General features: G+C 39.2%; 1 protein-coding gene and 1 long non-coding RNA gene across 52 annotated transcripts in view; one reads left to right on the top strand and one right to left on the bottom strand.

Moving 5' to 3' along the window:
- LOC100734190 (alcohol dehydrogenase 1-like) overlaps positions 1-25,669 on the top strand; it is a 226,088-nt gene that overhangs the window by 107,764 nt on the left and 92,655 nt on the right. For 45 of the 50 annotated variants that reach the window (XR_010047730.1, XR_010047732.1, XR_010047733.1 and 42 more), the window contains one exon: positions 23,270-23,299. The exons of the other annotated variants lie outside the window; for them this stretch is intronic. Coding sequence is in view for 37 of the 45 variants with exons in the window: in XM_063249452.1 (XP_063105522.1) it covers positions 23,270-23,299 (30 nt within the window). In the remaining 8 variants the exon portion in view is untranslated. The remainder of the gene's footprint in view (positions 1-23,269; positions 23,300-25,669) is intronic. 50 annotated transcript variants of the gene reach the window in all.
- The window catches only part of LOC134476167 (uncharacterized), a 99,428-nt gene continuing 84,389 nt past the window's right edge, over positions 10,631-25,669 (bottom strand). For both annotated transcript variants that reach the window (XR_010047737.1, XR_010047736.1), the window contains exons 3-5: positions 18,518-18,667; positions 15,041-15,092; positions 10,631-11,423 (exon numbers count right to left, since the gene is read on the bottom strand). This is a non-coding gene — a long non-coding RNA (uncharacterized LOC134476167). The remainder of the gene's footprint in view (positions 11,424-15,040; positions 15,093-18,517; positions 18,668-25,669) is intronic.

The raw sequence follows: 25,669 nt of genomic DNA, 5'->3' as shown, positions 1-25,669 counted from the left end.
TATTGACATGGTTTCAAAAGTGTAAATAAATTTCAATAAAAATAACTCTTCCCACACTCTCTGCCTAAACAAGGTGATGAAATTCCTCAGAATCTTAAGAGTTTCTCTGACTTGCACCAATATAAATACACAGTCACTTGTTTGAATCCATGTTTTACACAAAATGTCGTCCACTGTACACTAATCTTTACCTTGTTTTTATGAACAAGGTATTGTATTTCTTGTGTTCCTAAGATTCTTTTCCATAAGAAAAAGCCGCTGTCCTCTCTGCCAGGTAGGCACAATGCTGCCCCATCAGCAGGCCGATGGCCAAGGACACAGATCATTAGTTTCAATCAAGACACAGCCAAACTGCTGACAGTGCAGGACCTGATTGGCCATGTTATCGGTTTGCAAATGGTGAGCAGCTTCTAAACTGTGGCCCTGGCTGGCAGAGCAGGGGTTTAGCTTCATGTTTAATGTGGCATATAAATGATGGAGAGAAATCAGCTCATTTTCTAATGAAATCTTTGAGCAGCCTGGAGAGGGCTGACATGAAGCAGCTTAGCAACCACCTGTCCCCCAGGGTCCCCTAGACTGTATGCTCTAGGTTTTGTGAGGAGAAGTGAAATGCAGAGTGGACTGGGAGACTCTGACACCCCTGGAGGAGTTTAGGACTGTGACAGCACAGCCACTATCATGAGGGCACTTAAATGAATGTCTCACAGTCACATGGAGCACCCAAAAGCTCTTGGGGATTTCTTTAAAGCATTCTCCCAGTTCTCAGTGGAGCCAGTGACTACTTCATAGAGTGCTCTGAAATTCTGGGGGTTGGGGGGGGCTCTTCCATGTTGGAGGGGCTTTATGGCTCCCACACAATGAAGAATTCTTTCATCTCACACTGTTCTCATGTCCTGCCAAACATTCAGGTAGCTGAAAAACCTGTTTACAATTACTTGTATCTAGAATTGAGCTTCATTTACATATAAATGTGAACTTTTCATTTCCATGGTCTTCACACATTCCAAATTTTCTATGAATGCTGCTACTGTGTAAAGCTAGCAAAGCTCATACTTTGTTTTACTTGGAACTTGCCAAGAGTGGCTTTCCTGTTTGGAAAGTCACATTGGTGATCTGAGCCAGTGGAGTCCCTGGTCTGTAACCCTGCAGAAGTCTGCATTCAGGGCTCCTGCAGCCATGGGGCTTTGGTGTACTGGGCAAGTCCTGGGCCAGTGTGCTACATTTCAGTTTAGATATTCAGAACATGAATATATCAAATAGTTATTTAATTACCAACAATTCTGTTTTCACTTCTCCTTTACCTCATGAGGCACAGATTTGATTTTATTTGAAATTAGATGTGAAGATAGCCTACATGCTTTCTAACCTTAATTTCAGGATAGTGAAGGGACACTGTAAATATGTGCTAGCCCAAAGTGATACTGGGTGGGGCTGGGTAAGAGCTCCACTTTGATGTACTCACAAGCAGGATCCCAATGAGGTCAGGTCCTCCAGCCAGTGGAGAGGAAGGAACAGAGGAAAGGTCTGCTAAATCTTCACACAGTACATTCTGAGATACAGTACATGTGATGGTGAGTGTTAATTCAAAGGCTCCATTAATCCCGATGTAAATTTTGTGTTGTATTACTATTTTTTCTTTTTTCAAAATTTTATTTGAGAAAAAAAAACAGAAAAAAGGTACAAGTAATACAGAATTTCAAAAAGATAAACAGTAGGAAATCACTAGTTAATAGATTACATATTGTCATCTTAGAAATATTTGTTCATGTTACAAAATTAAAGCATACAAAGTGGACATTCAAACAGTGAAACTGAAAACAGTTCTGTTCAGTGATCCAACAAAAACTTAGTAATATGGTTATCTATCTTACACACTTAAATATACATGGAGTTATATCCTTTAGCGCACTTTCTTTTCCTCTCTTTTTTACAATGACAATTACATATTTTGGGTTTTATTACTCCCACAATTCTTATTACTTTTAATTTTTTTATTTTAAAGAGATTAAGACAAAAGAGGACATAACAGAGCAGTTCAGAACAGAAGAATGTAAGCAACACTGTATTTCACCATAAGACAACCCAATTATTAACAGTAGCTAACATAATATCTCTTTCTTTGAAATAGTTGAGCATACCTTCGTATACAATAGTATCAAACATAACAAAATAGTATAAAACCATTCAAGACAATGAAACATTACAGGGCATTCAGAACCAAATAACAGAAAATGAATGATGATTACTATATTATCTCACTGTCCATAAAATTTTTGTTTATATTATCACACATAATAATATCCAATAAGATACAACATGATAGAATCAATGGAAACAGAAGAGCAAAAGGATGGTAGGATTTCAAAGCAAGATGATATTAAAACAGCACGGGCTATTATAATGTTTTGTTCAAAATAGCTGTTCATACCATCACACATAATAAAATCAAACAAATCAGGGCAAAATCATTCCAACTACTGAAGGTTTCAAAGCAATTTAATGGGGAATCATGATTACCATAAACTCTTATGTACTATCACCATTTCTTATACTAGGGAGACTATATGGTACTTATACATGTGAGTTTCATTTATTTCATTTATGAGTATGGCCTCAAGTTGCATCCATTTATTTATTAATATCTCAATGTGATCATTCTTTATAGCTAAGGAGTACTGCATTGTATTAAAAATACCACATCTTTTTTTTTTTCCATTCCTCAGTAGATGGACACTTAGGTTGCTGGACACAAGATCTGGCCATTATAAATTGTGCTGCTATAACCATGGGTGCACATATATCACTATGGTAGGATGCTCTCAGTTCTTCTGGGAATATGCCTAGAAGTGGAATAGCTGTAACAAACAATCCCAGCTTTTTGAGAGACTCCAGACTGACCCCCACAATGATTGCACCAGTTTACACTGTGCAGCGCTGAAGAGTTCCTGTATCCCCAACAACATTTGTTGTTGGTAGTTTTCTTGATCGTGGCCATTGTTTCTGGAGTGAGATGGAATCTCAGTGTGGTTTTAATTTGCATTTTTCTAATGACTAATGATGATGAGAATTTTTTCATGTATTTATTTGCCATTTGTATTGTTTCATCTGAGAATTGTGTGTTCATATCTGACGCCAACTTTTGGATTGGGTCTTTGAATTCCGGGGTCTGATTTTTAAAAAGAATCCTTTACATGTTTTAGATAGAAGTTTGTTTGAGGGAGAGTTCGCTAAGATTCTTTCCCAGTTTGTGGGTTTTCTTTTCACTATGCTGGATATTTTTTTGACATGCAGAAACTTTTAAATAAGAGGTGATCCTAGTTATTGATGCTGGGAAGTACTTCCTGTGTGGTTTGAGTCCTGTTCATGAATTCTCTACCTACCCCTATGTCTTCAAGATTTTTACCTTCTCTGTCTTCCAACAGAATTAGTGTTTCTGTTTTAACATTCAAATCTTTGATCCATTTAGATTTTATTTTAGTACATGGTGATAGGCATGGACCTAGTTTTAGTTTTCAGCATATAGAGAGCCAGTTTTACCAATACCATTTATTAAAGAGAGTGTCATTCTTCCAGTGAACACTTTTGGCCCCGTTACCAAAGATAAGGTGGTTGAGTGTGTTTGCAGTTGTGGTTGTATCTTCTAATCTATTCCATTGATACTCAGATCTGTTTTTATTCCAGTACCATGTTGATTTTACTACTGTTGCTTTGTAGTATAACTTCAAGTCATGGATTGTGATGACTCCTGCATTGCCTTTGCTGCTAGAATTGTCTTTGCTATTCTAGGTCTCTTCTGATTCCAGATAAATTTTAGGAGTGATTTACCTAGATCTATGAAGTATGTTGATGGTATTTTTATTGTGATTGTATTGAATCTGTATAACAGTTTTGGGAGAATGGCCATTTTCACAATATTTATTCTTCCTATACATGAACAAGGGATGTCTTTCCATTTTCTGAGATCCTTTTCAATTTATTTTTCAAGGTATTATAATTTTCCCTGCACAGATCTTTTACTTCTCTCATAAGCTTAATTCCTAATTATTTCATTTTTGGGGATGCTAGTGTGAAGGGTGTAGCTTCTCTTATTTCTCTCTTAGTGATTTTTTTGTTAGTGTTTACAAATGCTATTGATTTTTGAGTGTTGTTTTTGTATCCAGCTACATTGCTGAATTTATTTATTATATCTAAGAGTCTTTCAATGGAGTTTTGTGGGTCTTCTCTGTAGAGTACCAGGCCATCTGCAAATAATGATAATTTAAGTTCTTCTTTTCCTATCTTCTTCTTTTCCCCCTTTAATTTCTCTCTCTTGTCTAGTTGCTGTGGCTAGTATTTCCAGTACTATGTTGAATAGGCACAGTGATAAGGGACATCCTTGTCTTGTGCCTGATTTTAAGGTAAAGGCCTCAGTTTTTGGCCATTTAATATGATGCTGGCTGTTGGTTTGTGATAGAATGCCTTTGTCATATTGAGGTAAAGACCATCTATTACACTTTTCTGTAAGGTTCTTATCATCAATGAATGCTGGACCTTATCAAAAGCTTTTTCTGCATGTATAGAAATGATCATGTGATTCTTACTTTTGGCTTTATTTAAATGGTGGATTACATTTATTGATTTGCATATGCTGAACCATCCCAGCATGCCTGGGATGAATCCCATTTGGTTGTGGTATATAATCTTCTTGATGATTTGCTTTATCCTGTTTGCCAATATTTTATTGAAGATTTTTGCATCTGTGTTCTTTAGGGAGATTGGCTTGTAATTTTGGTTTTTTTTAGTTAGGTATTTCTCAGGTTTTGGTACTAGAGTAATATTTGCTTCCAGGAATGACTTAGGAAGGATTGATTCCCTTTTGATTTCATTGAAGAATTTGAGGAGTGTGATCATTGTCTTCTTTGTATTTCTTGTAGAATTCCACTGTTTTGTATTATATTTTTGTACAAATGTGATCATACTTAAATTACTATACAGATTGTTTCTTTTTACTCAGATTTATAACTTAGACATGTATTCATGTCAATAAAGATAAGGTTTACTCCTTTGTGAGTTTTATATCAGTACTACTTATTGTAAGAAAGAGTCATAATATATTTCACCTCTTACTTGTTGAGGCCACACTGTTCTATTTGTTTACCATTATATTGTACTGCATGAATATATTTGTGAGATAATTTCCTTAAAACATACATAAAAGCTTTGAGTCACAGTGTTGGCATGAATATTTAAATATCTGATAAATATTGCCAAGTTTCCTTCAAAAAGAAATTACACCAATTTATACTTCCTTAACTGTATATGAAAGATGTCTACTTCTCACGCCCTTCCCAACTCTGAAACTTAATATTTGATAAATTAATGGTATCATATCTTAAGTATCACTTGATTATTTTAACTTGTTGATTCATCAAATATTTTGGGGTGCTGATATATTTCCCAGTGAAATACCTATTCATATTCTTTGCTGAGTTTGTCTACTGCTTTATTTCTTATTTATTTTAAAAGCTTTCTGGCCAGGTGTTGTAGTGCACACCTGCAATCTCAGCACTTGGGAGACTGAGGCAAGCAGATTGCTGTAAGTTGAGGTTGGTCTGGACTATGTAATGAGTTCAAGGCCAGCCTAAGCTGCATGGCAAGACCCTGTCTCACATACACACATACACACATACAGACAAATTTTAAAAGCTCTTCATACACTAAATAAATTTTTAATAACTAAATTTTGTTATCTGTGTCATGCTTTTTTTCTTCCTTTCACATTTTTAATTTTTATTTCTTTTACATATTTTGTCTTTTGGGTATTTTTACACACATACAAGAGACTAACTCATGCATGCACACACACACACTGCTCTCAAGACATATTTTTAAAAGGCCTCCTCTATAAAAGATTTCCCCCTAGGCTTTAGTTTTCATTCAAAGTTTCAATCAACCTGGAATTTATTTATTTTTTATCCTTGGTTTTTGAGACAGGGTCTCACTGTGTAGCCCAGGCTGGCCTTGAATTCAGTGACCCTCTTGCATCAGCCTCCCAAGTATTCCACCATGCCCACCTACATGGCATTTATTTTTAAATGACACATAATTATACATGTTTCGGATATGTTGGAATATTTTGATACATGTATATAATGTACAATTATTAAATCAGGACAATTATTATATTAGCAGCCTCAAAAAGTGTATTTTAATATAAAGAGACAGGTAAGGATCCAACAGTCTGCATTCATAAACACTCACACATACAGTGTTTAGGTTTGTTTCTGTATTCTATGCTGAAATTTCAGTTTCAATAACAGTTTTAGTTATGTAGTTTCACAGTACATTTTTAAATGTGCTCTAGCATCTCATTTAATTCAGAATTTTCCTAGCTGTCCTAGAATGTTTATTTACCTAGTATTTGTATCATTTTGACATACTTTTAAAATTCCTTGGCAGTTGGCTTGGAATTGCTTTGAATTAATAGATTTCTTAGGGAGAACTGGCATTTTTATGATGTGCAGCCTAAGAATAAACAACATTTCTACATTTATTCTTTTACTTTTTAAAGTTAAGTTTATTCCTAGGTAGTTAAAATATTGTTGTTGTTCATGGGCTCCTTCCTTCCATTGTGCTATTGTTTACTTATAAGAAAGCTAATAAATATATTGATAATTATAGTATCTCTAATATTTCAAAATTAAGCATAATTCTGCTTTAGTCTTTGAATCTCTTCTGGATCCATGTGATTTAAAGAGGGGGAATTAAAACACAAACAGATTTTTGGTTGAAGGTTTAACTGAACCCCAGTTCACTACTAGATTTGGTACCCAGGCCTGCTGAAACCCTCTGTAGACTGCAGGAGAGTGAGCCCACCTCCCTGGCCCTTAGCCCAAGCTCCTGCTCCAAGGATGTTAACGCACAGTACTTCTCAGGCTAGACTTTCAAGATATATGACAGAGCCACTGGCTGGGAAGTATGGGGATCTATCTTGAGGGGCTGCTGCTACTGAGCCCCAACCTAGCATGGCCATGTGCGAATAAGCCCCACAGAGGCTGACTGTTATGATTTTTCAAGGGGAGTCAGTAATTCAGCCTTTTACCTTTAACGTGTTGAATTAAAATGTCTAAATATCCTGTATGGGCCAAACTACACTTATCTGTGGCCTAGGTGAGCCCTGATAGCTGGCAACCTGCATTCCACTCCTGTTGAGTGGAACCTCAGGAAGTTGACTTCCGTCTCCACACTCCCAGAGTCACTATCCACATCCAAATACGCATACACATGAAGGAATATAGTCTCCTTGTGAGCTGCCTCAACTTGAGTTTCCATGCTCCACCTCCAATCACAAACTGCCCTCTGTGTCATACACTCTCCTCAGGGATTTTATTAGATCAACATACGGGTGCTGAGAGACCAGGATCATTGCATAGATGAAAAAAGTGAGACTCATAGCTGTGTCCAAAGTCAGACAGAATGAAGTGACAGCACTGGGGGTGGCCCCCAGCTTATCCATGCAGCAGAATGGCCAGCAGCACAGCCCCCCCCCCCACCGCCGTGTTCAACCACAGCACCCTTGAACACTGGCTGTGATGTCAGGAAAAATACCTGCCTGCCCTAGGTCCCAGTTTCTTTACATATGATATTCATTGCATCACCTCCCAGTGTTCTTCTGAGGGTAAAAAACGGGCTCACTCCAAAAGGGTGCTTGGGCCGTGGATTTACCTCAGTGGCATAAGTGCCTTTCAAATGCAGAGTTGTGAGTTTGATCCCTGGTACCTATAAAAATAAAAATAAAAAATAAAAGGAAGTGCTTGGTGCCTAAGCACTCCATGAAATGACAATGACTATTATTATGACCTGGTCCACACTTCTTTCTGCTCTACCCTTTGCAATTGCTTGTAGTACTTTGAAAACTGTAATGTCTGGGGATCTAGAAGACTCTTCATGGTTCTCCTTACATTGGGGAAGGCACTGCCTCACTGAGCCTAGCTTCTGTACCTGCACAATGACATATCATCAAAAGTACTGTCATGGTTGCAGGTGACATCAGAGGAGAAGACATCACAGAACATCCGTGATGGCAGTAAAATTTCGGGAGAACTAAGTGAAGCTCTCTGGCTCCAGCCTCCCTTCATTCTCCTAGCTTGCAGGCTCCTCCTCATTACATGTGCATGCAGATCAGGTCACTGTGGCCTTCTTACTCTCATGGGGCTCCCAGACCTGCAAGTGGGGCCCAGCTGCTTCAGTCTGAGCCTTGGTGCTGACCTGTCAGCTCAGGTCGCAGAGTTGGCCTCACTGCCTTGCTGTTCCAATTTAAAGGGCTTTGGAACTGAGATCCTGTTTCCTCTGTTTCTTCCCCTATGGTTTTCTCAGCCAAGGACAATCGTCAGCCTCCCTGATGTACCAGCAACCTAACTGTGTGTCTAAGAAACCTTGTCTCTGCCACTGTGTACTGTGTTCTGCCCTCAAGGCACCCTTCCAGCTTAGGCTGTACCCACAGGCTCTGGCCCAAGTGTGGGCCTCAGTACCCCACTGTCTAAGGGCCCCCTGTCTGTCATGGTGGCCTTCTCCAGGGGCTGGCAGTTCAGACAGTTTCTGGTGCTCCCCAGTAACCAGTGCTGCTGGAAGAGGGAGTATGGTGGGTGGAGAGCAGCTGTAGCAACATGCACAACTTTGACAATCCATGTGACAGGTCTCTTCAGAGGAGTGACAACAGCCACACACATTGGGTGCTAACTGTGTGCTATGCAAGCATCTAAGTACTTTAGAGTGAGCCCGTTCATCCTCGTAACTACCTTGTGCGGTAGGTGCTACCATTATACAGCTCAGAAAACAACAGCAGGCATTTGTGTGAGGTTGGGTGGCTCCTCCAAGATAGCTGCACAGCTAGCAAATGACAGGTCCAACCCTAACTGTGAGTGGGGAGCCCATGCTGTTTGTCGCTGTTGTATTACCTGGCACAGTGCTAGGGGTGAAAGCCAGGACTTGGTGTACACTGACCAAGTGCTCTACTGCTGAGAGCCAGGGCTTTACCCTCACAGTGAAATGGATGCTGGCCCTGGCCTCCAGGAAGGCAGCTGTTTGGTACATACCCAGCCTGAGCCTCCTAGGTCAGGACCTAGCCTCTGCTGAAATTTTGAAATGCCAATCACAAGCTGCAAAGAATCCCACTCCTTGAAGCTGTTGCCAACCAGGGCTGCTTTGCTCATGAAATGAATAAATCCTCATCTACAGGAGCCATCTCTCCAGAGGTTTCCCTGTCACTTCTCTCAGCCACAGTTCCTTTGGCATTTGTTTTCCTCTGGTTTTCTTGGAATCATGTACAGCCATGTCTTAAGCACAGCTAAAACTGTGACCCAAGCAGTTTCCTGCCTGGTCTGTTCCAAGACCTCATCACCCCGTTAAAGTAAAAATGGCCAATCTCATCCAAAAATACCAAAAAGCCTTCCTCCCACCATGTATTCATTCTCCCTCTCCCTCTTCCACTCAATCCCTTATAATCCAGGTCCCCTCACTTGTCAAAATGGGGTAGGACTGTGGGCCTGGTACACTGCTCCCAATGTCAGCAGGTGTGGGGCTGGTCAGGTTGGCCTTCATGTTATCTAGCCCTCCAGCCAATGAAGCTGTGGCTGAGCATTCAGTGGTCTGAAAGAGGAGACAGAAACATCTCAGACCAATAGTCTGAAACACCACAATCAAAAGCAGCACCGTGTACTGGTCTAATCCAAGCCTGTGTTGAAGCCCACAGTGGGTCATGAATCCCTGTTGGAAGTACAGATTCAGACATAGACGATTTCTAAAATTGACAATGCTCCCCAGGTAAAGAGAGGCAGAAGTCTACATCAGCTTCACAGGAAGTCCAACTTGCCTTGCTTTTGGTCTGCAGAGCACCTGGTCCAGTCCTAGTCAGCCAGAGCCACCATCTTCCTCCAGGCAGGGAGGGAGACTTCAGTAACCAAAGCAAGGCAGAAGTAAGAATCTTCTTGGCAGCAAGATGGACAGAACACTTCCCAGTTTCTATGCTCTCATGCCACAGGATGGAATCACAGGAACAAGTGTCAATGGAAATCTGGGAGATCACCCAGTTCAAATTCCCATGTCACAGGTGGGCAAGCCAAAGTCCAAAGACTGAACCATAAGCATGAGTGCACGTCTCTTCCTCCCAAGCCTATTTTCCATTAAGAATACTCTTGCAGACACTTAAGCCAAAGAGTCTGGTTGTGCTTCCCAACCTCTGGAGTGGGCAGTGTTTTGAGACCTTGGCATTGTCAGTAGAGGGATGTCCCTATCTGCCCAGTGTTATGGCCTTCCAGGCAGGGAAAGGAGAACAAGCGGTTTTCTGGAAGGGACTGCAGGCATCCTGTGTAAAATGAGGGTAATCGAGCCACTAGAGGAAACCAAAGGAGCCCCTGTTCAAGGGGAAGTTGGAATTCGGTCCCAGACACATTCTCAGGACTTTGCTCTGCAAATCAGTTAGAAAGTTCTCCCTGAGCAGCTTCAGCACCAACTGGCGTTGGTGGCAGCAGTTAGCACAGGCGTGGCTGAAGGCCCAGGTGCCTGAAATGCTGCTCATGGAGGACAACACATCCAGGGACACAGGCTCATCACCCATTTTCCAGCAGACGATTCTGAAACAAGTGGAGAAGAGCCAGGCCCATAGCATGCCAGAGACTTCTAAGGGAGCAGAACAAGCCTAGTGAGATCAGCCTACCTCCAGCAGTCAGTATACAGCCACAGTAATTAACACAGTGTGATACTGACACAGAGAAAGAAAAATAGACTGCTGAAATGGAATTCAGGCCAAAAACTGATCTGTACACATATGAAACCTTGATATATGAGAGATGTGATGTATAAATCAGCAGGAAAAGATGGACTCTTTAATAAACAGTGTGGTGGTAACTGATATCCATTCAGAAACAGAGGGAAAAAAGAAATTGGATCTTTACACCAGACACAAAAATCCAATCCCTGAGGGATTGGAGACCTAAATGCAAAAATCAAGGGTGTGAGACTGTTTCGGACTGCTGCACCTAGCCATCGGTGTGCAGAGGAGGGGTTGGGTGGATCTGGGGCGCCTGCATTGGCCTCCCTGTGTGTCTGGGGGACTGTGGATGTCTCTGCGAGCGGTGGAGCATCACAGGTTCTGGAGGCCCTGCAGCCTGTGGTGAGTGCTCAGCACACTCTGCCCAGAGCCCAGACTGTTTGGGTCCCTCCAGGCTTCCAGATGCAGTGAAGTGGAGAGGTGGGTTTGAGGCGTCTACATCCGCATCCACATAGGCTGCGATTGGAGAGCTGTGGTGCTTCCAAGGGGCAGGTGGGCGCACAGTGTCCCTGAGGCCCAGCTTGTCTGGAACTGCAGAGTTCTGAGGAGGCAGAGGAGAGCCATTGGTTCTGCAGGCCCAGTGGCTTGGGGTAGCGTGGTGCCAGAGTCTCAGTAGCTGCAAACATAGAAGGGGATTTTCAACAGATCCTGAGGAAGCTTTCAAATAACACTTGAAACACAGAAATATAGGAAAATGACAAAACAAAAGACCAAATTACAACCTCAAACCTCCAGCCCATCTCAAGAAACCCTAAGAGCAACATATAGAGAAGAAAATATATGCCATACACCTCAAACATTGGACATAATATCTACTGAAATAAAAAAGCAGCTCCAGGAAGCTTTAAAGGAGTTTGAAATCAAAATAATCTCCCAGCTAAAAGAAGAAATGATAAAAGAAATGAAAGAGATTCTGAATATATCTAAAGAAAACACAGTTAAAAAATTGGAGGAACTAAACAAAAAGATAGAATCCCTAGATGAGCAATATAAGAAACAAAAAGAAGAATACATAAAGCAGATGCACAGAGATATACAGGAAATAAAAAACTACACTGAAAGTTCTAAAAACCGCCTTAATGAAAGTGAAGATAGAATTTCAGACCTTGAAGACAGGATTGCAGCTAGTGAACAGGAAAGGAAAGATCTTTTAAAAATAACAAGGAATCAGGAAACAACAATTCAACAACTGCAAGACAATGCAAAGAAGAATAACATAAGAATGATAGGGATTAATGAAAAAGAAGGAGACAACATAAAGGATGTCAAGAGGATATTTAGAGAAGTAATAGCTGAAAATTTCCCAAGCATGAAATCAGAAACCGACATCAGGATCAATGAAGCATATAGAACTCCAAATAGTCATAACCAAAATAAAATACACCCAGACATATAATAATCACCATCCCAGAAATCCAACACAAGAATAGATTATTAAAAGCTGTCAGAGAGAAAAGACAGATCACTTATAAAGGAAAACCTATCAGAATCACAGCAGACTTCTCAGCACAAACCATAAAGTCAAGAAGAGCATGGAGTGAAGTATTCCAGATCCTAAAGCAAAATGATTTCCAACCTAGACTGATATATCCTGCAAAACTATCATTCAAAATAGATGGTGAAATATGATACTTCCATGACAAAGAAGAGCTGAAGAACTTCATGAACACCAAACCAACCCTGCAAAAAATATTGAAAGTTTAGATACACAAAGGAAAAAACCACTAAGCAAAGTAAATAATTAAACAGAACAGAAAGATAAAGATGCAACAGCAGAGAGATAACATTCCAACAATAAACCAGCATTTAACAATAATAACCATTAATGTAAATGGTCTCAATGCACAAATCAAAAGAAACAGACTAGCAGAATGGATCAAGAAACAAAATCCAACCATATGCTGTTTACAGGAAACCCATCTAACCCAGAAGGATACTCACAGACTGAAAGTCAAAGGATGGAAAAGAATACTTCATGCAGCAGGAATCCAAAAAAAGGCAGGAGTAGTCATTCTGTTTGCAGACAACGTGAACTTTAAACCAACAATCACCATAAAGGACAAAGAAGGTCACTACATACTCGTAAGGGGAAAACTCCAAGAGGAAGAGATAACTATCTTAAATATATAGCACCAAACTCCAGAGCACCCAGTTATATAAAACAATTATTAACAGAAATGAAAACTCAAATTATCAGTAACACAATTGTAACAGGAGATCGTAATACGCCATTGACACCAAGGGACAGATCAACCAGACAGAAAATGAGCAAAGAAATAACAGAACTGAATCACACCTGTGAACAAATGGGTTTGATAGACATATACAGAATGTTCCACCCAACAACATCAGAATACACATTCTTCTCAGCAGTACATGGATCATTCTCTAAAATAGACCATGTATTAGCTCACAGAACATATTTAAACAAATGCAAAAGAGTTGAAATCATCCCTTGCATGTTATCGGATCATAGCGCTCTGAAATTAGAAATTAATGATAAAAGATACTGCAAAAATCCTACAAACACATGGAAACTGAATAACACACTCTTGAGTAATCACTGGGTCACAGATAAATTAAAGAAGAAATTAAACAATACCTAAAAGAAAAATGAAAATGCTAATACAACTTACCGGAATCTGTGGGATGCAATGAAAGCCGTCCTGAGAGGAAAATTTATTGCACTGAGTTCCCACATCAGGAAAACAGAACGAATACAAATAAATAACTTGATGCTACACCTCAAATAGCTAGAAAAAGAAGAGCAAGTCAAGCCCAAAGCCAAAAGAAGAGAGGAAATTATAAAAATCAGAGCAGAAATCAATGCAATAGAGACTACAAAAACAATCCAAAGAATCAACAAATCAAAGAGTTGGTTCTTTGACAGAATAAATAAAATCGATAAGCCCCTAGGCAACCTTATTAAAAAAAGGGAAGAAAAAGCTCAAATTCATGCAATAAGAAATGAAAAAGGTGAAATCACTACAGACCCAACAGAAAAACAGAAGATCATCAACACCTATTTCGAAAAGCTCTATTCTCAAAAGTTTGATAACACAGAAGAAATAGACAGATTCTTAGAAGCATATGAAGTACCAAAGCTAGATCAAGAGGATGTAAAACTGTTGAATAACCCAATCTCTGTTAATGAAATTGAAAATGTAATTAAGTCCTTACCCACCAAGAAGAGCCCAGGCCCAGATGGATTCACTGCAGAATTCTACAAGAAATACAAAGAAGACCTAATGCCGACACTCCTCAAAATTTCAATGAAATTGAAAGGGAAGCAATCCTTCCTAAGTCATTCCTGGAAGCAAATATTACTCTAGTACCAAAACCTGAGAAAGACCCAACTAAAAAAGAGAACTATAGCCTGATCTCCCTAATGAACACAGATGCAAAAATCCTCAATAAAATATTGGCAAATAGGATCCAGCAAATCATCAAGAAGGTTATACACCATGACCAAGTGGGATTCATCCCAGGAATGCAAGAAATGATCACATGATCATTTCTATAGATGCAGAAAAAGCCTTCGATAAGCTCCAACATTTATTCATGATAAGAACTTTACAGAAAACTGTAATAGATGGTCTTTACCTCAATATAATATAGGCCATTTATGACAAACCAACAGCCAGCATCATAAAAAATGGCCAAAATTTGAAAGCCTTTACTTTAAAATCAGGCACAGGACAAGGATGTCCTTTATCACCACTCCTATTTAACATAGTACTTGAAGTACTAGCCAGAGGAATTAGGCAAGAAAGAGAGATAAAAGGGGTAAAGATAGGAAAAGAAGAAGTTAAATTATCATTGTTTGCAGATGACATGATACTCTACATAGAAGACCCCCTAAACTCCATTGAAAGACTCTTAGATACAATAAATAAATTCAGTAATGTGGCTGGATACAAAATCAATACTCAGAAATCAATAGCATTCCTATACATGAACAACAAAATCACAGAGAGGGAAATAAGAGAAAGTGCACTCTTCACATTAGCAAGCAAAAAAATGAAATATTTAGGAATTACTCTTATGAAAGAAGTGAAAGAATTATACAGTGAAAATTATAATACACTGTAAAAGGAAATTGAGGATGATCTCAGAAAATGGAAAGATATCCGTTGCTCATGGATAGGAAGAACAAACATTGTGAAGACGGCCATTCTCCCAAAACTGTTGTACAGATTCAATGCAATCCCAATAGAAATACTGTCAACATACCTTTTAGATCTAGAGAAATCACTCCTAAATTTCATCTGGAACCAGAAGAGACCTAGAATAGCAAAGGCAATTCTAAGCAGCAAAGACAAAGCAGGAGGCATCACAATACCTGACTTGAGGTTATACTACAAAGCAACAGTAGTTAAATCAACATGGTATTGGAATCAAAACAGAGCTGAAGATCAGTGGAATAGATTAGAAGATACAACCACAAGTACAAACACACTCAACCACCTTATCTTTGATAAAGGAGCCAAGCAGTTTCACTGGAAGAACTACAGTCTCTTAATAAATGGTGATGGAAAAACTGGCTCTCCATTTGCCGAAAACTAAAGCTAGACCCATATCTATCACCATGTACTAAATTAAAATCTAAATGGGTCAAAGATCTGAATATTAAAACAGAAACACTAAATCTATTGGAAGACAAATTGGGTAGAAACCTTGAAGACATAGAGTAGGTAGAGAATTCATGAACAGGACTCAAACCGCACAGGAAATACTTCCCAGAATCAATAACTGGGACCACTTCTTATTAAAAAGTTTCTGCATGTCAAAAGAAATCTCCAGCAGAGTGAAAAAAAACCCACAAACTGGGAAAAGATTTTAGTGAACTCTCTCTCAGACAAGGGACTCTTGTCTAAAACATATGAAGAATTAAAAAAACTCAGACCCCCAAAATTAAAAGATCCAATCCAAAAATGGGCATCTGAGAAGAATATGCACTTCTCAGATGAAGAAATGCAAGTGGCATGTAAATACATGAAAAAATGTTCATCATCATTGGTCATTAGAGAAATGCAAATTAAAACCACACTGAGATACCATCTCACTCCTTAAAGAATGGCCAGGATCAAGAAAACCAACAACAACCAGTGATGAAGAGGCTGTGGGGAAAAAGGATCTCTCCTGCACTGTTGGTGGGAGTGTAGACTGGTGCAGCCTTTGTGGAGGTCTGTCTGGAGATTTCTCAAAAATTTGGGATTGGAAATCCCATTTATTCCACTATTGCACTTCTAGGCATATTCCCAGAAGAACTGAAAGCATCATACCACAGTGATATATGTGCACCTATGTTTATAGCAGCACAATGTGTAATCACCAGATCTTGGAAACAACCCAAGTGTCCATCAACTGAGGAATGGATAAAAAAGTTGTGGTATTTCTCTACAATGGAGTATTATTCAGCTATAAAGAAGGATCACATTGAGATATTTATCAATAAACGGCCACAGCTTGAGACCATACTCATAAGTGAAATAAATCAATCTCGCATGTGTGAATACCGAATATTTTCCCTAATGTAAGTAATGATTCAAATATATAAAAATATGGGGTAATCATGATTCCCCATTATGTGGCCTTGAAGCCTTATAAAGTTTTCACTTATCAATTGGAAAGGCTTTATTCTGGGCTTCTTGATATGGAAATATTTGAAGCTATAGTATATGAAGTTTTATTGAAATATTTCAAGGAAAAAGACAGACACTATGGTAACAACTAGTAAGTCGGGTTATTTGGTGGTGAAGCACTAGGTTGCTGAAACAGTCATGCTTTGACCTGTATTGTTATATTGTTATGTCCTTTTTTATCTCAACCTCTCCCTTATTCTTTAAAAAATTATTGAGTTATTTCTTATGTTTGTTTTAATTAAGGGGAAAATTTAAAAAAAATTGGCAGGATATATAATAGTAACTTTTTTTTGATTTCCTATTAACTTGTTTTGAAGTCCTATAATACTCCCACAATCTTGTTTTGACTGATTAGACTCTGTTCCATTCTCTATGATAGTATCAATTTTGAGGGTATAGGCAACTACTTTGAAGGCAATAAGATTCACTAAGATGCCCATTCTGGTTTTACTATTGTCTCCTTTGGAAGTCCTGTAATGTTTACAATGTTTAAGTTTTATTGGTCTTGTTCTCTACTATTTTGTTCAACTTTATAATATCTAATGAGATAGACAATTCTGTTTAAGGAAACAAGAGACATTGTTTATAACCTTGTACTCTCTTTTACATCATGTGCTATGTCTATCCTTGGTTTTGTCTGACAGCTTTGTTTTGCCATATTTGACTTTATTCTCTCTCCCCCCCCAAAAAAAGTAATAAGAACTAAGGAGTAATAAAACCCAAAATGTGTAAATTTTGTTGTAAAAAAGAGAGGGAAAAAAAGAGCTCTAAAGGATACAACAGCAAGTGTGTTTAGGGGTGTTAAATAGCTGACCATATTAATGTTTTTGGTTGGATCATTGAACACAATTGTTTGCAGTCTCACTATTTGAATGTCCACTTTGTATTCTTTGATAATGTGATTTGAGCAACTATTTCTAAGATGATAATATGTAATCTATTAACTGGTGATTTTTTACTTTTTTTTTTTTTGTAGTTCTGTGTTACGTGTACCCTTACACTGCTTTGTTTATTTTTGTGTTTTTCTCTTTTTCCTTTTAAATAAAAAAATTTTTAAAAGGGTGTCTAACATTTTCAGACACAAAAATCAAATCCCAGATGAATTAGAGACCTAAATGCAAAAATCAAGGGTGTCTAACATTTTTTAGCTCTATGTCTAGCTAAAAAGTCCTTGGGCACAAGTCTGTCTGTAGATTGAAAAATGTGGGGGTTTGTGGGTTGGTATTTGTACAGGGTTCCCATCACTGTAAGAACATGAGAAGGTGCCAGTACCTGTCAACCTCCTTAATGCCGCCTCCTCCACAAAGTCTTTCCTGGCTGCCACCCCCCAGGAAGCACGAGTCCCATTCTTCCTGTGGTCCTGCCAAGGGGTACTCAGAAACTAACCGCCATAATCTTCACAAGCGCATTAAGCTTCCAATTATCAGGCTTTTCTTCTGTGTTAGGAACTGTGCCCAACCACTCTCACTTCATCCTCCTGGTTACCCATGAAGCAGGTTCTATGGTCTGCATTTTACTTGTGGAGAGTCTAAGATATCTGTTATAGAAGGAAAGTGAATGGCAGAAAGTCACAGTTTTTAGGTGCCAGAACCAGGATTCAAACCTGGACCCCTCTGACTCTAACATCTTCATGATTATCCAAATGATTTTCAGACCATGGGTCCTGACCCACAAACAGTAGTGAGATAAATTTGCTAGTCTAACAATTTAAAAAAATAAAGTTATAATGAAATAGAACAAGCTGGACATGGTGGCGTGTTGGCCAGCACTTAGGAGGCCAAGGCAAGAGAATTTCTGTAGTTTAAGGCCACCCTGGGCTACATAGTGAGATCCAGGCAATACCTTGTCTTATATATCAGTGGGTATATGTGTACCAGGAAGAGAAGAAACTGTATTTCTTACTGTAAGTTACATCCAGCAATGTCTGAAATATTCAGCCTTCATCCTGTGCAGCAAGGAGCTGTTGGGAAGAGGTCACTGTCTAGACTTCATCCCTGTAGAATGACCCTTGGCCGTTACATTGTCCTCCTGATTTGCTAATGATGAATTTGGAAGTTAAACTCACCTGAAGCAGCTCCTTTCGTGCACTGCTGTGTGCAAAGTTAGAAGATCAAAATGCCTATGCAAGGGTCTCTTTCCACATGGCATCTTCTCAAGATTCTGAGCCCTGAGAGTGAGCTCCAGTTCCTCCCAATCCTTTCTGTGTCCTGGAGCCCTATTTAATCGAGACAGTATGTGAGACCGGACACACTCTTGGACCTTCATCCACAAATCCCAAGTGAAAAGGCATATGGCCCCAGTGACTCCACCCAAGAGGGCTGAGAGTGCATAACCATTAGGTTTCATGGGCAGGGGTAATTAAGACAGGTTTCATGGGGCAGGCTGTTTTTAAACTGGAGCTCAGCAACCCTTGATCCCAGGCTAAGAACAGCTCAAGGAAGGCTCTGGAGGGAATAAGGGCCAGCATGTATGAGGTACCTGGAGCTGGTGGAAATATAAAGTAGACAAGCTGGAGTTTGACTATGAGGGACTTGTACAATGGCTGAACAATGGAACAGTGATCCTTCAGAGGGCCCAGTAGTGTCTTGGCCAAGACTCAGCACCCTAGTGTGCTTGCCCAATCCTCCTAGCCCTGTCCCCTCTCTGTCTCCAGCTCCGCTTCTCTCCCATGGCTGGGCAGCCAGATCTGCACTGAAAGTCCCTGTTCCACACACACCAGCAAAGTAATAACCATTCTCCTCTCTAAATTTCACATCTGGTGGTATTTTGCACAGACCACCATTATCATACTTCTTGACATCACATATCATGATTGTTAGCCTGTCTCCTTCCATGTTACCTTGAGCACACAGAACATAGAAAACATCCTTGCATCCCCCACATGTTCACTGTGTGAAAAAGTGAATCTATGGTCCAGCAGCATGGTAGAAGCCATAGCTCTCAAAAACTCACTGGTATTACCAGGAAAGCTCGAGGAACTCAACAGTCACTACAGCCACAGCTCACAAATGTATGCCAGGCCCTAAGTGCTGAAAGTACACTCAAACAGTCTTGCTGAATAGGAGGTTTCAGTGGAAGACAACTGCCCAACAAAATAGGCAACAAATGCAGGACACAATGGAGAATCGCTGGCCACACCAAGAAACAGGCAAAACACTATTCAAATGAAAAAAGCTAAGCAAATGAATATGACTCTAAGGTTGGAGTTAACTGATAAGAGCATTAAAGCAGCTGCCATGAAAGTGCTTTGACAATTATAAATTCTGTCAAAACAAATAGGGGAAAAATGAAAAAAATCTCAGTGAAGAAATAAAAGTATTTTTTTTAAAGGACAAAACAAATTACTGAAAACCATGACAGAAATAAAAGTTCATTTGCTGGCCTTCATTGAAGGGCAGAGGTGACAAAAGACTATCTATGAAGAAAGAGTAGGATTCCCTCAACCTGAGCAGTAGAAAAAAACTGTTAAAATAAGCAGAGCAAAAGATATGACATTTTTATTATCAGAGTGCCAGCCAGAGAAGAAAAGGAGAACAAAAATACTATTCAAGGAAATAATAGTTGAAAACTTTACAAATCTAGTGATATACATATTCAGATTTAAGAAGCAAACTTCTGAATCAGAAAACACAAAGAAATCTATGCCAAATTTGGGATCAGTGGTAAAGTATAATATCTTAACAAAATTTGAGCACATTAAAAACAAAGAAAAACAGCTGGTGTAGCTTATGTCTAGATGTTCCCCAATTTTCAGAGGTGGCTGGATCTAGAGTTTGTGATGCTGGGACTGATTCATGGTGCTGTGCTAGGGTCAAGGACACTAGTGGTAGGGATACGAGTGCTACTGGCTCCCAATAGCCTGGGTTAGATAAGAGGGGCAGAAAGAGCTGTTGTTGTCCCTTGTTGCTTTGCTGCTTTCTATCAGCCTGGAACAGTTCTCCTCCGCAATGGTGCCCTGCCTTGGAGCCAGCTGCTAATGGGCTGAAACCTCTATGAACTATGAGCTAAAGTAGTCTTTCCTCCTTTATGTTAGGGTATTGCATATTTTATCTCAGCAACAAGAAAAGCAACTAAGACAGCAGCCAATGGGAAATAACAAATTATAGGAAAACACCAATTCAAAACCAATGAATTTCCTATCTCAAACCTTACAAACTAAAAGCAACAGCACAATATTTATTAACTACAAATTCTATATCCAGGTAAACTATCCATTTAGAACAAAGGGCAAATAGACTCTTAAGAGTAAAAAAAATTAAAAGAATGTTGTACCAATATACCTGCTTTTAAAGAATTGATGACCTTTAAGTAAAAAATTCTGTTTTTTGGTACTTAAGATCCTTGCTCTGGCCCAGGCCATGGAACTTCACAGCTTCCTGCTGTATTGGACCAACTCAGTGGGTCTTAAGCCTGCCTGCACCAACTTGCCCACTTCCTGTGAGTTTGGTGGACTCTGGAGAATTGGCCTCCCTGTGCCCTAACTTTTGAAACTGGGCGGCCTGAGGTGAGTGTCCCTGCACCATCCCAAACCAGGGAATTTGGGATCATTGCTCCCACCAGCCAAGGAACTTCACAGCTTCCTGCCACATTCACCCTACCACGCAGGACTTCGGCCTGCCTGCCCCATCCGCAGTGACCCTCTCTTAATCCAGGAAACTTGGTGGCCAGAGAAGCAGGAGCTGAGGGCATAGAAAAAAATCTCCAACAGGCAGAATGGATCAAGAAATAAAATCCAACCATATGCTGTCTACAAGAAACCCATCTAACCCAAAAGGATAGTCACAAACTGAAAGTGAAAGGATGGAAAACAATATTTAATGCAATAGGAACCAAAAAACGTGGGGGTAGCTATTCTGTTTGCAGACAATGTGAACTTCAAAATATTAATGATCAGAAGAGATAAAGAAGGTCATCACATACTGGTTAGGGGAAAACTTCAAGAGGAAGAGATAACTATCTAAAATATATATGCACCAAATTCCAGAGTACCCAGTTATATAAAGCACAGATTAACAGAAATGAAAAACCAAATTAGCAGTAACACAATTATGACAGGAGACCTGAACACACCACTGACACCAAGGGACAGATCAACCAGACAGAAAATCAGAAAAGAAATAACAGAACTGAATCACACCTGTGAACAAATGGACTTGATAGACATATACAGAGTATTCCATCCAACATCATCAGAATGCACATTATTTTTGTGCTGTAGTAGTTCCATCTTTATTAGAATTTTAAAAAATTTAAATAGTATATACTGCCAAGTGAAATCTATTATAAGAGAAACTCTCCCTTTTGCTTTTGAAATTTATATTGGAGCACATTTAACTATTGAGTTTTCTATTGCAAAACCTTTACCCAAGAAATCCACAAGGTGGTTTTTAACAGTCTTGCACAAAAATATTCATGACAGCGATATTTGTAACAATCCAAAACTAGAAATAACACAAATGTGTATCATGAGAATAAGGCGAATATGTTCATTCAGTAGAACACCATGCCACAGTCAAATAATTGAGGTACAGATTAAATGTTCTTGATAATTACTGCAACAAACATTAACATCAAAATAACAGTAAACGAAATAAGACATGATGTGTGCTTCCAAGTATAAAAAATATTAAATGCAAACAGAACTACAATAACAAAATAATCAGGGATTGATTAGAGAAAAGTGGTGGAACGAAGACTAAAGAAAGTTATTGCAGTGGAGCATGAGTAAGTTTTGCAAGGACGTATGGATGCGCACTGTAACTGTAATGTGTACAGTGTATTTTCCCTCAGATATTTAGTAGCAGGTAGATCAGCAGTCTATAAATTGAAGTTATGACTAAAATAGCAAGGTGGTCAACTGCAGCTGATGCCTTTTTGTCCCTACCTCTAATTCCTTTAAAAATTTATCAGAAAATAACAGTATTGTAGTCATTTCAGAGATCAATGGATCTCCCCTTCCAATTAATAAGTAAATTGTCGAGACTGTATTCCGATTTTGATATTGAGGTGTCTCTGTTGTGAATGGTGATAAGCCAAGGAGAGTGCTGACCAAGGGAAGATGAAGGTACATAGTCGATGAGACACAACAAGAAAGTGAAGCCAAAATTCATGAAACAAGACTTATGTTACTCACAGTACCCAGAGAGTTCAGGAGTGATGATGGGAAGCCTACAAAGAGTTTGGAAGCAGCATCTGCTGACTTGTAGCAGATGGGGAGCAAGAGAAAAGGCAATGTGGAATTTTCCTCGGGGGACTTGGCCAAGCTACATGCTGCTGTGCTTAGGACAGTGCTGCGGGAAAGAGGATCAGTCAAAGAGAGCTTGTGAAGTGGGAAAGTTACATAACTCCAGTGGTAATTAGTAAGTCAGATCATGGCAGTTATAGGTGTGTAGGCGGGGGGGGCAGTGGGCTGAGGAGCAAAGGGATCATATTCTGAACAACTCCATGTGAAGGGAAGGCTTAATGAGGCACACATGACAGGATAAGTGAGATTCGAATAAGTTATGGCAGGCCTAAAATTAACATTGTGGTAGCCACAAATTTATGAACAAGGACATCAAAAGACCATGAAAGTTCATCGCAAATGTGAAGAGGCTTTATGGGAAGATTATAGCAAGCTTTCAAGCAAGTCCAAGTTGACTTAAGAAAACAAGTTTAAGTGATAGCTTTGGGTTTATTGTGGTTAAGGAGTGGGACGAGGATAAAGTTCCACGAGCTCTTGCTTGTATCATTTGAACTTCACACCAACACCAAAAGAAAAAACTTACAGATCTTTTTTTTTTTTTTTTTTTGTCTTTTTCCTTTTTATCGGTACCAGGGATCGAACTCAGGACTGCCTGCTTGCAAGGTAGGTGCTTATGCCGCTGAACTAAGTCCCCTGCCCCCAGATCACCTTGTAAGATGTGAGATTTAAAAGCTATTGGGAAGCAAACATCAAAAATACAATCAGTTACTTTATCATCATGATATCTTGACATCTGAAGACTTAAAATTTGCCAACAATCATTTGATGGAATTTAATGTATGTCAGTCACTATGGAACTCTATGTGACCTGAGTCCCCAGTCTGGCAGAGATGAAACTGTAGTAAAAATCTTGTTTCAAAGCCCAGTTTTATATTATGAGAGGTTGAATGAATACTTTGGTCACTTATAAAAATGTCTGTAACTGAAGGGAGGCCTTGTATCATGCCTTTGGATTATATATGAGCATCCACATGTATTATTGATATATAATTTATAATTGTGAATACCTATGAGACAGGAAATTTCCCAAAATTCTTTATCCTGAAGGGACAAACATTGGATTAAGTTTTGAGGCTACCATTGGTCAGACCAACTGAGTGTATCATTGGGAATTGTACAGACTCCATTAAAATATTCACATGGACCTAACTGTTTCCCCAAGCATGTGCTAAGATGCCTTCCCCCCGATGAGCCAATTGTTCTAATCCTCAAGTTGTATCCTCTCCAGGGATATTCAGGTTGAAGGAATGAGAATCAGCAACTCTTCAATGACTTTCAAGTTTGTGTTAGAGGCATTATCATCTGTAGAATGTGTAAAGTGGCTTTGCTCTTGTTTTAGTTGATCCAGGTGACAAATGCAGTAGCCAGAGTGTCCAGGATAAAGGTGCCCTTCTCCAGCACAATGATATCTTGTAAGATACCAAAGGCAAGGGAGCGCACCCATCTCATTCATGTTCCATATGTTAACCTAGGTTTAACACTCACTTTTAGGTCTTCCTCTAGTAATTCATAGAGAACATACAAAGCTTGCTAGGGTGTAATAGACAGCTGGGTATGGAAGTTCACAGGCTTACAGTTTGTGATAATCTCTTTCTCCAAAGAGGTTTTTATGTGTCCAATAGTTTTCACCCTAATGCCAGATAGTGTCAAGCCTAGCAGAACAGTGTCTTGCATCAAAAGCCATTCTTAAAGTAAGTCACACTGTTATGTTGCCAGCCACTGAAGGCTGGTAAGGGTCGGGGACCACTTGTGGTCATCATGCCAACCCAGCAGCATGAGAGGAGGTGAATAAGGTTCTGGTTCTGAAAGAATGTCTGGTGGACACTGATAAGAGTGCCTTTATACTGCATCTTACAGATTCTAGAATTTTTTGGAGGGGGCCTCCTTCGAAATTGTTCATTTCAAAGTGACAGCATAAATTGGCTTAACCAAAACATAAGAAGAATAATAAGTTGCCACTAACCTTCCTCCAAAGGTATCAAGGATTTTGGACTTATTTTCACATTGAGGTGTTAGGCGAATCTGACTTTTTTCTGATAATATCAGGGATGCAGTGGGAATACAGAATGGTATAACCACTATGGAAATCAATGTGGAGATTCCTTAAAACTAGGACTGCTGATTCCATGTAAACCAACTCTTTCCCTTCATCCCAAAAGAATTAAAAGCATCACAACACAGAAATATATGTGCACCTATGTTTGTAGCCCCACGGCTTATAATGGAAACAACCTAAATGCCCATCAACTGAGGCATGGACAAAAAATATGATATTTTTTATACAATTGAGTACTACTCAGCCATAAAAATGATGAACTGGACAGTTTTATAGGTAAAATAATGCAACATTAGAATCTACTCATTAGTGAAATAAATAAGGCACACATATGTAAATATCATACTGTTTCATTAGTGTGACAAACTGAAAGAAAAAACATATATATGTGTATGTATATGTATATAAAATAGTTAATAGAGCTATATAATTGATTTCTCTGAGTTCACTGAAGAGAAAGATTTTTGCTAGTTTTGGTTGGACAATTGAATGCAGATGTCTTATGCTCTGGGTCAATGATTTAGGATAACAATGGGCAAAGTATATATCATCATTGTCCCCTGATTGACATGCTTTGAAATTTTGTTGTATTTTCTTCTTCATCTATCAGGTTCTGACCTAGATCCCCAATCTCCCAAACAAGTATACAAGGAAGGCTTAAATAAATGAGACAAGTGGTATGATTTTAGGACTCTAGGAGGATCAAAACCCTTTAGCTGAGTTCGAGACTCTGGGAGCTAAGACAAAGACTTCTCTGGATTTCCCTTTTTATGAGGTCTAAATAAAGAGCGGGAGAACTGAGGAAAGTGTGCAAAATGAGCAGGGCCTTGGGAGTCCCTTCAAAGACTTTTCCAAGTAGTAAATTATGCTAGTTTAGGACGTCTTAGCTCCATGAAGACATTTATAGTAGGAGTGAG

The sequence above is a fragment of the Cavia porcellus genome, unplaced genomic scaffold (genome assembly GCF_034190915.1).
Source record: "Cavia porcellus strain 051 isolate PalLab524CR breed Dunkin Hartley unplaced genomic scaffold, mCavPor4.1 scaffold_5, whole genome shotgun sequence".
Lineage (NCBI taxonomy): Eukaryota > Metazoa > Chordata > Mammalia > Rodentia > Caviidae > Cavia > Cavia porcellus.
Note: the sequence above shows the minus strand (reverse complement) of the source record. Positions and strands in the feature narration are given on the sequence as shown.